This window comes from Condylostylus longicornis, unplaced genomic scaffold (assembly GCF_029603195.1).
Source record: "Condylostylus longicornis isolate FDR11 unplaced genomic scaffold, ASM2960319v2 ptg000152l, whole genome shotgun sequence".
NCBI lineage: Eukaryota > Metazoa > Arthropoda > Insecta > Diptera > Dolichopodidae > Condylostylus > Condylostylus longicornis.
This window is the reverse complement of record NW_026578120.1, coordinates 643,780-657,882: the sequence shown is the minus strand read 5'-3', so window position 1 is coordinate 657,882 and position 14,103 is coordinate 643,780. Positions and strand designations below refer to the sequence as shown.

At 32.7% G+C, this 14,103-nt stretch overlaps 1 protein-coding gene across 2 annotated transcripts in view; it reads left to right on the top strand.

Annotated features, from left to right (window-relative positions):
* LOC129615851 (endoplasmic reticulum metallopeptidase 1-like) overlaps positions 1 to 13,090 on the top strand; it is a 36,375-nt gene extending 23,285 nt beyond the window's left edge. Inside the window, exons 10-14 of one of the 2 annotated variants that reach the window (XM_055531234.1) lie at positions 624 to 717; positions 781 to 816; positions 874 to 1,000; positions 12,579 to 12,704; positions 12,769 to 13,090. In XM_055531234.1, the coding sequence (XP_055387209.1) occupies positions 624 to 717; positions 781 to 816; positions 874 to 1,000; positions 12,579 to 12,704; positions 12,769 to 12,936 (551 nt within the window). In that variant the 3' untranslated portion in view covers positions 12,937 to 13,090. Of the gene's footprint in view, positions 1 to 623; positions 718 to 780; positions 817 to 873; positions 1,001 to 1,081; positions 1,501 to 12,578; positions 12,705 to 12,768 lie in introns of those variants that run through there. The other variant, XM_055531235.1, reaches the window with a different exon arrangement.
* The last annotated feature ends 1,013 nt before the right edge of the window (positions 13,091 to 14,103 follow it).

Sequence of the window (14,103 nt, the reverse complement as noted above, 5' to 3'; positions counted from 1 at the left end):
TATCTTATTTTGCATTATACTCGTATTTATATTGCTTTCAGCAGGTTTTTCAGGTGGTAGATCTTTCCGTTCTTTGGTATGGTTTATGTTTCACCCCTCGGCACTTGGGCATATTGTATTCCTTGCACTCTTTTACTCAATGTAGTTGTTTTTGGGCTTTTTGGAGTTCTGGGAGTATTTTTTGGTATTATTTTTATTTGTTTCTGTTTTGTAAGGTTATTTTTCCGTTTTTGTAATTCCTTTCCGACTATACAACCCCTGTAATTCGCAGGATGAGCCTCAGAGCAATTTGCACACTTTGGTGCATCAATTTTTTGTTTACTACAATTTATCTTCAAATGAGGACCAGCACACTTGACACATTGAGCTAGACGCTGGCAAAACCTCTGTGTGTGCCCATATCTCTTATATTTATAGAACCACCCAAACAGCTTAGTATGTGTTACATTTCAAAAAAGCAACATTGAAAAAGTTTAGAAAAACTAATTTCTATTAATAACGTTTAAATTCAAAACAGCCAGAATTTTATTTTCAGTAAGGTTTTTAACCCAATGTTGAAAAATATCATAAGTACTGGAAAAAATAAAACTGGATAATAAATGATCATTATTCTTCCATTTCAGACACAGTTTTAAATATGACTTTTGTAGAAACGGCTGATAAACTTTGCGATTCTCATATCAATTGTGGTAGTCCAAACTATCCTAAAAAAGACGAGTAAACCAATTCAATAAGATCGCATTTCAATTCGAATATATTACATACTTTTTTTCATTTTAGTTTATGGATACCAGCTAATCCTCCATTACTAATCAGGTGAAACATATTTACACACTGAAAAATGCTTGGAATTTAATTGTATCAATATTTCAGAGTTCCACTTTTGAAAACAAAATCGAGGAAATTGGTAAAAAGTGAATATGAGAATGCTACTAGGATTCGATATGAATACTCTTTAACCGGCCCAGATCATATGAAATTATTCATTAAAACTCTCCCAGTAAGTTGTCTTTATGTTAATTTTATAAAATAATATAATAAGTTTTATATAATAATATAAATATTAATGTTTCCCAAATAGCTACTAAGGTATTAATGTAAGTAAAAAGCAATTCTCACATTATACTTACAAGGTGATTAATTACTAAGTATTTTCCCAAATATTATTATTTAGGCCTTATGCTAAGTAGGTTAAATTTTAAAATGCACTAAGAAAATTGAATAGAAATTGATGGCAGTTTATTATTTTAACACCACGTGAAGTAACGTAAATTTCTAGATACGAAAGGCAGATGATGAGTTTTAAATTCTAAGCAGTACAAGTCTAATGACTGGAAAAGATTAAGTATTAATACCACAAAATATTTGTCGTTGATAAATATAATTTTAATACCCCACATAAAGTATTTTGATCTGATGCTTGTACAAATCATGAATTTACTATGTAAAGTTGAATATATGCATAGGTATACTATGTGCCAATATATTTCGTTAAAGCATTACGTAAGGAATGAAAAGACTTGAAGAAAATATTGATGATAAAAGCAATCTTTTTTCTTTTTGCTATTTATTTTCATCAAGCATTTTTAGCGAAGTATATCTATTTAAGAAATAGTTCGACTCGTTCCAAGCCATTAGTTTTCTTTTGCATTTCACTTCACTATGCTCAAAATATTCCATTTTTGTTCAGAAATAAACGGTAATAAGACTTGTGTCAACAAGAAAAGCGCAAAATATTGTAAGCAAACGAGGGTATCAAAAATAGCGAAATCAAAAAAAATTAAATTAAAAGTTAGGTAAGTTCATTAGTTATGTAAAACTTTTCTTATTTTTATTTTAATGAAAACATATTTTATTTTTCATATTTTATGAACAATTTTTATATAACTTTTATGAAAAGTTAGGTAAAAACATTCTATTGTATGAAAGCAATAGATATGAGTTTAAAATTTCATGTATTCTTATATTTGGTCTATCTGATATATTGTAAGTCCATTGGAATTTAATACTTGTGAAAACCTAAATTTAAAAAAAAACACTTGTGATAATTTTTATTCAATAATTGAGGAGGGTGATGACAAGTACGTATTTTCTCGTCTAAGAGATCATAGGATTTATGAGAACGTTGGACTATTTTTGTCTTACTTGCATGGCCGAGACATTTACGTTTGTTTTGATGGGGAAACGAAGACCAATGTTAAGGTCGTGATGCAGCAGGAGGGATTGCCATATGATGTTCAAAGTTGAAAACATTTCTACATAAAGTTCCATGAGAAAATGGGTATGTTCCAAAGCCAAACGGATCCAAGGCCTTACCGTGGTCATGTTGCTAATAAGAGAATGAATCATTTTCAATTAAGCAGAGAAGACCATAGCAAATATTTTCATTCCTAGCTACAACACGGTAAACGTAGATAGTACTATAACAGTAACTATAAACTAACATAAATGTTCAATCCACTGCTGCTTCTATTCATTATCAAAATGTTAGAGGCTCACGTACTAAAACATCTGAGGTTTTTGTCAATTCAGTTGTCCTAGATTGTGATATTTGTCACAGGATCCTCTTGAACTATTTGTATATAGAGCTTTGATCACAAAAGGTGGGGGAGTCCTATTTTTGATTAAAAATACCTTCCATACAAATCAAATAGATCTGCAGCAATATTCGTTTTTGGAATTACTGCACTCCTCCTAGCTGAATATTTGAGACCTATGTTGAGGCTGTTGATTATGTTATCTCTCTCATAAGTTCAGATAAGGAATTACTTGTGTTTGGAAATTTTAATATTTCAAATATTTCCTGAACGCCTTATGATGAGGAATATTTTTTAATACCTGATCATATTGCAAATGATTCCGAAGCAATTTTTATAGATAGTTTAAACTTTAATTTCCCCCAACAAATTTCTAACAAAGTTAATTTTCAAAACAAACAGCTGGATTTTTAGTACTAATTGATGTAATTTAATAGTTAATGACTTTAGTATACCGATAATTGTCATCCTCCAATTTGTTGCTCTTACTTTTATAATTTTAAGAGTGAGAATTTATTGGATACTTGTTTCAAATCTAACTTTTCATGAACCACCTTCACATCTTTAAATAATTATTTTCGAATTTCGTTTCTCTTTTTCTAATTTAGACCTCGATGAAATGGTGAGAAGTTCTTACATCGTTCTCAGTCAAGCATTTTCCTTCAAGAATCTAACTTCTTTATATTTTCAAATATTTAAAGTAAGCTTTTGGACTTGTATGGGAGCTACTTGAACCTGTCAAGCAATTCCACCAAAACTTCGCTAATATATCTGATCTATAATTGGACACACAACTGCCAAGTTTCATGAATCTAACTTTATTACTTTTCCAAATATTTAAAATAAGCTTTTGGACTTGTATGGGAGCCACTCGAACCTGTCAAGCAATTCCACCAAAACTTCAGAAATATCTTTGACCTAAAATTGGACACACAACTGCCAAGTTTCATGAATCTAACTTCTTTATTTTTTCAAATATTTAAACTAAGCTTTTGGACTTGTATGGGAGCTACTCGAACCTGTCAAGCAGTTCCACCAAAACTTCGCTAATATATCTGATCTATAATTGGACACACAACTGCCAAGTTTCATGAATCTAACTTTATTACTTTTCCAAATATTTAAAATAAGCTTTTGGACTTGTATGGGAGCCACTCGAACCTGTCAAGCAATTCCACCAAAACTTCACAAATATCTTTGACCTATAATTGGACACACAACTGCCAAGTTTCATGAATCTGACTTTATTATTTTTCCAAATATTTAAAATAAGCTTTTGGACTTGTATGGGAGCCACTCGAACCTGTCAAGCAATTCCTACAAAACTTCACAAATATCTTTGACCTATAATTGGACACACAACTGCCAAGTTTCATGAATCTGACTTTATTATTTTTCCAAATATTTAAAATAAGCTTTTGGAGTTGTATGGCAGCCACCCGAACCGGTGCAGCTATCTCATTAAAATTTTTAGAGCATATGTAGAAAATAATTGGACACATATATACAAAATTTTATATTTATACCTTTATTAGTTTTTGAAATAATTAAAATAAACTCTTTGAGTTGTATGGCAGCTACCCGAACCCGTTGTCCGAATTGGTCCAATAACAATAGGGTTCGTCCTTGGCACAAAAGAAGCAACTTGTGAAAGTTTGGTGTCGATTGCATTATTCGTTTTTGAGTTATCGTGCGATCGGACGGACGGACGGACGGACATGTCTAAATCAACGCAGAATTTTACGCTGAGCAAGAATATATATATATGTCCATACCGCAGATGACCATACCAAAGTTAATATACCCTTCACGAAGTGCAGGGTATAAAAATTGAGAAACAATAAGAACAGGGCACAGGAACTTGTATTTAAGGCATAGAAATGGATATAGGAATAATGTACTTGTATATCTCTTTAAACTGTTATGTTAATTTCAAGAGAAAGTCTGATCAGTATCCATCTTTTATGAATTATAAGGGATTGTTTTCTAATAATTCAATAGATATTACAAATTTCTTTCGGCAAAATTTTTCAAGCTCAATGTTCTAGCAATACCTTTAGAATTAACTGTGATAGTTTCAGTCATTTTCAAAGTTTTCCAATTTGCCGATTTCTTTAATGGATTTCTCATTACTCGAGTAAAAAAATATTTAAGGCGATTCAGAAAAACTTTGTTAGGTCCAAACTAGCATGATTCTTTAAGTCCCCTTCCCAAAAGGTCAAAAAATATATTTAATAAGGTCTTTCATTCGACAAATTGTGAGAAATGCGAACTAATAAATAAAATGCTTATTAACTTTAATGAATATAAAAATATTATTGATTTGTCGCAAAGTAGAGTACAACTAAAAAAAGGTTTATTTATATATACATAATATTTATAAATAAATTTGTCTTATTTTCATTTGTATGCTCTATCTGGAATTAAGTTTATTTAGTTTAAGTACTTTATAAGTTGAGTTTTAAATTTTAATATTCTAAATAAGTAGTATAAGGTATAATTTTGTAAGTATTAATACAAATTTAATTTAATATATAATATATTCTTTAATATATTAATACAAATATTATTCAATATATTGGATACTGAAATATATTTTATATTCGTCGATCTAGTCAAATATATTTTATATTTGAAATATATTTTATATCGATACTCAGAACTAGTCAATATTCAAACACTCAATAGTCCAAATCACTTGCTGGAGCCAATCACTAATTTTAAAAGTTTTTAAAACAGAATATTTTATTTTACAAAACTTAAAAAAACTTTGAACAATGAGAAAATGTATAACGTCATAATTTTCTTTCCTTTTGACTAATGTGGTTGACCATTTTCAAATAGAGTCAACATTGTGAATGATTGATGAATAACAATCAATTTAAGCTTATTGTTAATTCCGAAATGGACTACCGGAATCTTACCAGGGCCATGAATGGATCTGGAGTAGAATGGCATACTTATGAAAACAAGCAGGCCAGACCAATAAAAGTCATGGTAAGAAATCTTCACCAAAGTTGTAAACCGGATGATATAAAAGAAGACCTAAGCTCTTGGGGTTACAAGATCTTAGATGTAACCAATAAAATTAAAAAAATAAAAAAAAGTGAGAAAACATTATGGTGCCTCTACCGCTTTTTATGTTAACATTCTCAAATGAAGAGGAGATGAAAAAAATTTATGAAATCGATCACATAAACAAGATAAAAGTTAGGATAGAGGCACTTCGAAAGGATAGGACCATTCCGCAGTTTAAAAGGTGTCAAAGGTATAGGCATACACAACAATTTTGCCAGAGAGAACCGAATTGTGTTAAATGTGCAGGCAGGCACTTAACATCAGATTGTAGTAAGCCAAAGAATACTGCAGCGAAGTGTTCCAATTGCTTGGAGGCCCACCCAGCAAACTATAGGGGATGCCTTCTAGCTAAGGAACTGCAAAAATGTAGAAATAAGAACAGCAACAACAACTTGAAGAAGAATTCTGAACCGCCACCGAGGCAATTCACCTCGAGAATAGTCTCAAAAGATGTAACATGCAAGGACGTTCTCCAAACGAAAACTGATGACGGTGGCACGAGCAATAAAGCAAGGGCCAGTGACGTGAATGTTTTGTATAAAATGCAAAATATGATGCAGAACATGCTAGGTATGATGGACAAAATCTCTCAGAGATTGATCATTTTAGAGAGCTAAGGGAAAAAATCGAGTACCAAAAGATCTGGCAAATGAAGGCACGAGGTAATTTTAAAATAGCAATATGGAATTGCAATGGAATTGCTAATAAAAAGGACATGCTTGAAGATTTTCTACATACACAGAATATAGACGTGTGCCTCGTAACTGAAACACATATGACCTTAAGAAGCAGGATTCGGTTTCTAGGTTATAGAATTTACAACTCGAACCACCCTGGAAATATAGCGAAAGGCGGAACGGCGATAATAATAAAAGAAAATGTCGTGCATTGCGATCTGCACCAGATGCAAACCGAGTGAATGCAAATGACGGCTGTTCAGATCACTTCGATTAAAAATTTAGAGTGGCTGCATTATATTTTCACCCCAGATTTAAAATTGCGGCAGAAATGTTTCAAAACGTTCTGACAGACCTAGGCGATAGATTTATATTGGGGGGTGACCTTAACGCCAAGCCACTGATTAGGGTTCAAGGCATACTTCAACTAGAGGAAGAGAACCTAGGACAGCAATGGGCGGCACGGGGTACCTTTTTCACTCTACTGCGAAGCCAACGTATTGGCCAACCGATGTTAATAAGTGCCCAGATTTAATAGATTTCATAACAAAACGGATTGCGAAAAATTTCATCGAGGTACATGATAACTATGATCTTAACCGATCATTCGGTGGTTATTCTTGAACTTAAGGAAAATAAAGTTATGAAAAGAGCGAAACCTGCGTTGACAAATGGAACTACGGATTGGTCAAGATTTTGCTTAGAGATTGAACGACAAATTGATCTAAGGAAAAGAATAAGAACGACCCAGCACATAGATGAGGAGGCCGCACTTTACTAAATTTATTCAAAACGCGGTTTAGAGTAGTTCTAAACTTAATGCTATTAGAAGTTGGCATTAACTGTCCCCCACATATACTAGCAAAAGTAGGACGAAGCGAGCGGGCGAGAAAGAGGTGGCAGCGAACGCGTGATCCTACTGATAAAACCAGATATAATCGTGAATCGCAGCAACTAACACGCTGTATTAGAAAAGACAAAAAGGATTCGGTTTCCAAATATGTTCAAAATTTGACGGCGTGTGAGAAAACAAATTACTCACTGTGTAGGGCAACAAAAAAAATGAAGCAACCTATCAAACATCTCGCTCCTATTAAAAACAAAGATGGAACGTGGGCAAAAACTGACAAGGACAAGGCAAATGCGTTTGCAGATCATTTGGCCGATATATTCTGCCCGCATGACAGCCAGGGCGTGTATGAAAAGGACGAACCTGCTTTTGTTGGGGATAGCGTGACTATTCCAATTGTCAAGGAGAGAGATGTTATAAAAGAAATCAGGACTCTTAAACCTAAATTTCATAATTTTCATAATTATAGTACCAGAACGGCAACTCACATGCGCAGTCATTCAGTAAATAATCTAAATGGACTTGAGCCAGTCATTAACTCAGCTGTCAAATCTTACAATAGGTTGCCAGCAACACTAAAAAAATCTTCAACAGGAGTATTGAAAAATGCTTTGAGAAAACAATACTTAGAAAAATATTAATTATGTCATTGTCACTTTATTGTAAATACCTTTAAAATCAATTAATCTTTTGTTTTTTTCTAAATATTTTAGTATTTGATTTTGTTGAATTCTGTTTAGTTTTTTAATTTTTAATTTTTACTTTTTACAATTTGAATTTTTATTTTTACGTTTTTAATTTAATTGTTTAATTTTTTATTACATTAATTTTAATCTTTTTATATTACTTATAATGTAGTTATGTTATCTTTTTTATATTCTTTTTTCGAATGTTGAATGGTTTATTCCTGCGATATTATATTATCAATTTAGGCAAATTTTAACTAAAAACATTTGTAAATTTCTGAATTATATACTCTGTTCGAGCTTAAAGCTCTTTTGAGAAATTATTGAAATAAATAAATAAATAAAAAGGCCCCAGGATTTGACCTAATAACGGCCGATATTTTGAAAGAATTACCCAAAAGGGGTATAACGATGCTTACGCGCCTAGGAAATGCGTGTATAAGGTTCAATTACGTGCCTGACATTTGGAAAGTTGCAGAGATAATTATGCTGCACAAACCTGGCAAACCTATAGACAGGCCGACTTCTTATAGACCAATCTCATTGTTGCCGATGATTTCAAAACTGCTAGAGAAACTTTTATTGAGAAGACTTCAGCCTAATCAATTCGGTTTTCGCCGGAACCATCAATTTGGTTTTCGCCGGAACCACTCAACCATAGATCAGATTCATAGAACAACTGACCTAATAGAAAATTCACTGGAAGAAAAAACAATATGTTCTATCATATTTTTGGACGTAGCCCAGGCCTTCGATAAGGTTTGGCATTGTGGATTAATAAAAAAACTAAGGCGAATACTACCAAGGCAGTATGTTGTCCTGCTCGAATCTTACCTGGCTAATAGGGTATTTCGAGTTAAACAGGAAGAGGAGTACTCTTCGCTTAGGAATATCAGGTCGGGGGTGTCACTGGGAAGTATATTGGGCCCGATATTATACTTGCTATACACGTGTGATATTCCTGAATCGGAAGCACTGACAACAGCTACATTTGCTGATGATACAGCAGTTATCGCAATAGGACGAAAATGAATCTACGCAAAAATAGCAAAGGGCCAGAAATGAGATCTCAAACACAGAGGAGGCATTGTAAATTGACGATATACAACAAAGTTTTGATATATAATCAAATATTTAAGCCTGTTTGAGCTTACGGTGTTCAGTTATGGGGCTGCGCTGCGCAGACTCATATCCAATCTATACAAACATTTCAAAATAAGGTATTACGGGATATTGTTAACGCCCCTTGGTATGTCCGTAATGCCGATATACACAGGCATCTCACGATCTTAAGTGTCACAGACGAAATTAAAAAGCAAGCAGCCAATCATAAAATGCGTTTATCCAATCATGTCAATATCGAGACGGCTCGATTGGTTGACAATAAAAACTTTGTTAGGAGACTTAAACGTACGTGACATCTCGAGCTTGTTTAAATGTTTTTTATCTGGAACAATGAGTACTTAGTACGCTATTGTTCCAGATCAAAAGCTTGTAAATAATCAAAAAGGTTAGAGCAAAATTATTGGTTAGTCGTTTCCGACTAGTTTTATAGTTTATTCTAAGGAGAGTGTTTTTTAGTGGATTAAAGTTCCGCACTACTGCTTTTCGTCTGGCAGTGTCTTTTGAGGGGTTTAACCCTTCCTCGCAGTAAAAAAAAAAATTAATTTTCGTTCAAAACTAAAAAAAAATTTATACACACAGTACAGCAATCCCTCCTATAACGTAACCTCTTTCTATATAATTTCGATATATGTAAATTTTATTTTTCCTACCTATTTTCACTTAATGTAATTTTTACCTCGTTTTACTTAATTTTAAAATAATTTAATATGCAAGAATCTATTTTTTTTTTCATTTAAATTTCTTTCTTTACCAACAGGCAACTTACTAGTTTAGGCAAATATCAAGTACATACATACATATGTATGTACATACATATTAGTCATATTAGTTTAGTTGGACCTCCTATAATGTAATTTCACTTACGTAAAAATTTTTCGGTCCCAAAAATTACGTTATAGGAGGGATTGCTGTATTTTAAAATTTGACGTTAACTACCAATTTATAAAGCTTTTTTGTTTGGTTTATTGTTTTTTCCAGAAATTACGTCACTGTTTTCTCTTTTTAAAGTTGTTTGAAGTTTTATACCAGACAAACTCTTTATAAATCTATTTGTTTATTTACAATAAGTTATATATCAATAAAATAATGATATATATTATAAAGCACTATAATTATAAAACTTAAAATCTAATTTAAAATATTTTTTAAATTTTATTTTAATATGAAAAAAATAAATTTTGCATCAAAAATTTATTTAATAAATTTTGCATCAAAAATTTATTTTTTTTTTTAAGAATATGCTAGGCACAATTTTTTTTATTCACTGTATAAAAAAAAATGTATCACCTTTCTAAAATTTTGGAACGCTTTTTTTTTAAAACTTCCATATTTCCTATAAAAATTCTTCTGCGAAATTGATTTTTTCACCAGCTTAAAATATAAATTCTAAATTTTCTTCCTCAATTAACGCCCAGGGTTTTAACTGGGCACTGTCTGATTGGCGATTATTCCACGAGTATGGGCCGCCCCGCAAACGATCTCTGTAGGAGCTGCTGTGACGAGGAGGAGGCGGAAACGTTGACCCACCTGCTGTGCTCGTGTCCGGCATTGGCGAACTTCAGGCGGAGGTTTCTTGGGTCCCACTTTTTTGGGCGGGCTACGGACCTAGCGACTGTAAATGCTAGGGACCTTGGCCAGTTTCTGAAGAACTCGGGCTGGTTCTAATGAGGGAGAGAGGTGGCCTAAGTGTACCCTTCGAGGGGCCGTACAACCGAACCTAACTTAACCTAACCCCCAAGTTTGAACATTAACGCCTCTTTAATTTTTTTTTGTTTTTTGCCTCATTCTACATGTATGCAATCTTTGAAAAATGTTGGTGTAAAAATAAAACTAATTTTAATAATGTAGTATATTGTTTTTATCAGCAGTATTTTCAGTTCTTGAAGGGAAAATTGCTACATTGCAAACTATTGGTTTGACTCAAATTTTAAAAATTTTTGTTTCTTGTTTAAAAATTTTACTCTTTAATTAGTACCTTGTTATAGCAAAAATATCAATGTGTAGGGCCAATATATTAGTAGGGCCAATGTGTTAGATAAAAGTTGGTGAAATCACTTCACTCCTTCTGATACCTGTCATACAACTTCAAAAGTTATTTGGCTATATCTCAGGAATTATAAAAGCTATGGTATTGAAATTTCACACAAGCGAATATATTAGTAGGGCCGATGTGCTTGATGAAATTCGTTAAAATTTCTTGGCTCTTTCTGGTAGCTGCCATACAACTTCAATAGTGGTTTGGCACACAAAGTATTTTGAAAAACACATAGTACTGAAATATGGTAATACTGCAAAAAGCCATAGTCTGTCCCACAGTCAGTTATGGCATATTTATTTGCACATAGGATAACAAATTTGTACGGGTATCAAAGAGTTGACAAGGTCAACTCTATTTTTTCTCGTTTTTTCTTTTTTTGAAAAAAATTATGATTTTTGCCTATTGTCATTTTGAGTTTTCTAGGAGAAAAATTGACTAAAACCTAAAAATTAAAATAAAATTTGAAATTTTCTGAGCAACAAATTCAAATTTCAACTCCAAATTTTAACTATAATTTCGATTAAATAAATTCGTATTTTTTCCCTCTTTTTTATTGTATTATTCAGACGGAATCAGCCAACCGATTAAAATATATAAAATCATTGGAGTTAAAAATATAAGTCAATTTCCTTCACACAAACAATTTCTGGCACCCCTTTTATTGAAACTCCATATAAATTTGGAAATTATTTTTAATTTACTCTCTGAGCTTGGTGGTCTGATATATTGGATTAGTCCAGGCTTTGACATTAGTACTTAATTTAAAATATACACCCTCAATGTAAATCTCACTCGTAGCACTGAAATGGAGAAATTACGAACTTCATATTGTGAATTCCCAAGTGGTCGATTTGTAATCCGAAATTCGTAATAGAATACATAATTCTTAATCCCACTCGTAATGAAAATAATGTCAAAATTTTATTAATGATAACGGTTATTTTTTTTAAGTTTGTTTATTTTTTAATTTTTTTTATGAAAAAGAAGGAAATGCAAGTATTTAGTACAATTTATTTTATTTATATTTCATCAAAATTTTCTTAAAGGTTTTCTTAAAGGAAAACGAATTCATTCTAATTAAACTTTTCTTTTTTGATTGTATATTGTTTTTTGAAATGTCTGTTATTTTTTTAAATGTCTTCTATGAAATTCGAGAAATTTAAATATTGACACTTGACACCTGTAATAAAATTTAGATTTTGACACTCCGAAAAATAATGTTGCCATTGCACATTCATAATCTCTACCAAAGAGATTTATAATTACTCAGAAGTCTGCGCGTAAATTAATTTGAAATTCGTAGAATTCTACGAGTGAGGTTCTCAATAATTTAAAATTAAGTTTAAATGTGAACTAAAAAGGTAACTGAAACAGAATAACACCCTTGTGTAAAATGCTCAAGGGACGAGAAATTTTATTTTTTTTTTTTTTTAAATTTTTTTGTACATATTGTTTAACATCCCTACAGACGTAACAGTCAAAACTATATATGTTTTTCGAATCTGCAGCACTGGTTTCCCAGGAAACCACATTACTGCAGCAATAGTTTGCCAGGTTTTCTTCAATGTTTTTTTCTTTTTAAATTAGAACTGCAAACTTGTTAATTGGTCATTCAATGTAAATACATCACTTTTTTCACAAAGTTTTTATATATCATATCATTATGGAACGAACTCTGAGGACACAACGCTATTGTTTTGGCTTGAATTTGATGTATGTATATGCACTTTCACTTGCGTTTAGTTTTTATGCCATGCTTATTTTTAATAAATTTTAGAAAGATATTAACAAACTTAGCGCACCGTGCTTTAATGTTGCGGTTACTGGACATCTGGATCATCATTCAATATACCGAACTGACGAATTTCGAACATTCTTAGCCAGTTTTCCAAAATGGACATACGTAACAGCATGGATGAGCTCATACGAAAGCTTTACAGCATAAGATGAAGTTTTGGTATTTTTCATGAATCTTAAAGATTATAACATATTTATTTCTATTGTTAACGAAAGTAATTTAAGAAACTTATAATTTTTATCAATGATTTAATGGACCGAAATTTATTTGCTAAAAATTATTGTAGTAAATAAAATTTTAGACAAAATTGTTTTGTATTTATCATTTCATTTTCAATAAAGATGCTTTCAAAATGGTTTCATATAGTTTCCTCGTTAATTCTAATGTGCAAGATAATGGTATTTCACCAGTATTGCAATTTGCTGGAACAATTTGGTTTTATGTGCTTTTTTAATACACATGGAAATTTTTCAACGTATTCAAATAACTAACTATACACCTGCACATGTATTTATAGATATATATATGTAAACATATGTAGTCCTTAAATAATACACACTGAAATATGTACGCATCTATATAATTATTCATATTCTGGTAGTCATATAGCATGCAAATATCACATTAAGTGATACTATTACGTCTATGCACTGTTCTAGTAATCATATACGCATAAGTATGATACTAGAACTTGGAAGCCCTCCTATCTACCATCACTGGGTCAACCTGGAGGCTTGGATGAACCGAAGAGGCGAGGACTGCCTGGAGCAGGGAAAATCACCTGATGAGACCAGGAAACTGGCAGAAGAAAAGAAGAGGCCTATTCAAAACGTGCCTCCACTGGTAAGCGCAGACGTGAGTCCTTGACTCCCCAAGAAGAGCAGGCCGAAAGAAGGAAAACGGCTGAAAATAGGAATATGGGAATGCACCCTATACCCTCCACCTCGAATACGGAACCGGGCACTAGCTATGCCGCGGCAGCCAAACTTGTGATGGTGACAGTTTTGTCGAGGGAATACCCCTCCATAATGCTGATCCAGCTGGAGGAGGCGATAATCGACGAGGTAGCCAAGGGCTGGGACAACATCATCCAATTTGAAGGAGTACACTTGAGGCCCGGGATGGTATTCATCAATTGTGCAGGTGAGGAGACAGCGAAATGGATGATCAAGCAGGCGCCAGTTCTGGGCACACGGAGCGGACCGGAATTGATGGCAAGGAAGGGGGATGACATCTCTAAGCCTTGTGAAATCACCGTCTTCGTCCCCAGGAGCGTCGGGGAAGCCTGGGAAAATACACTGGCCATTTTCCAGG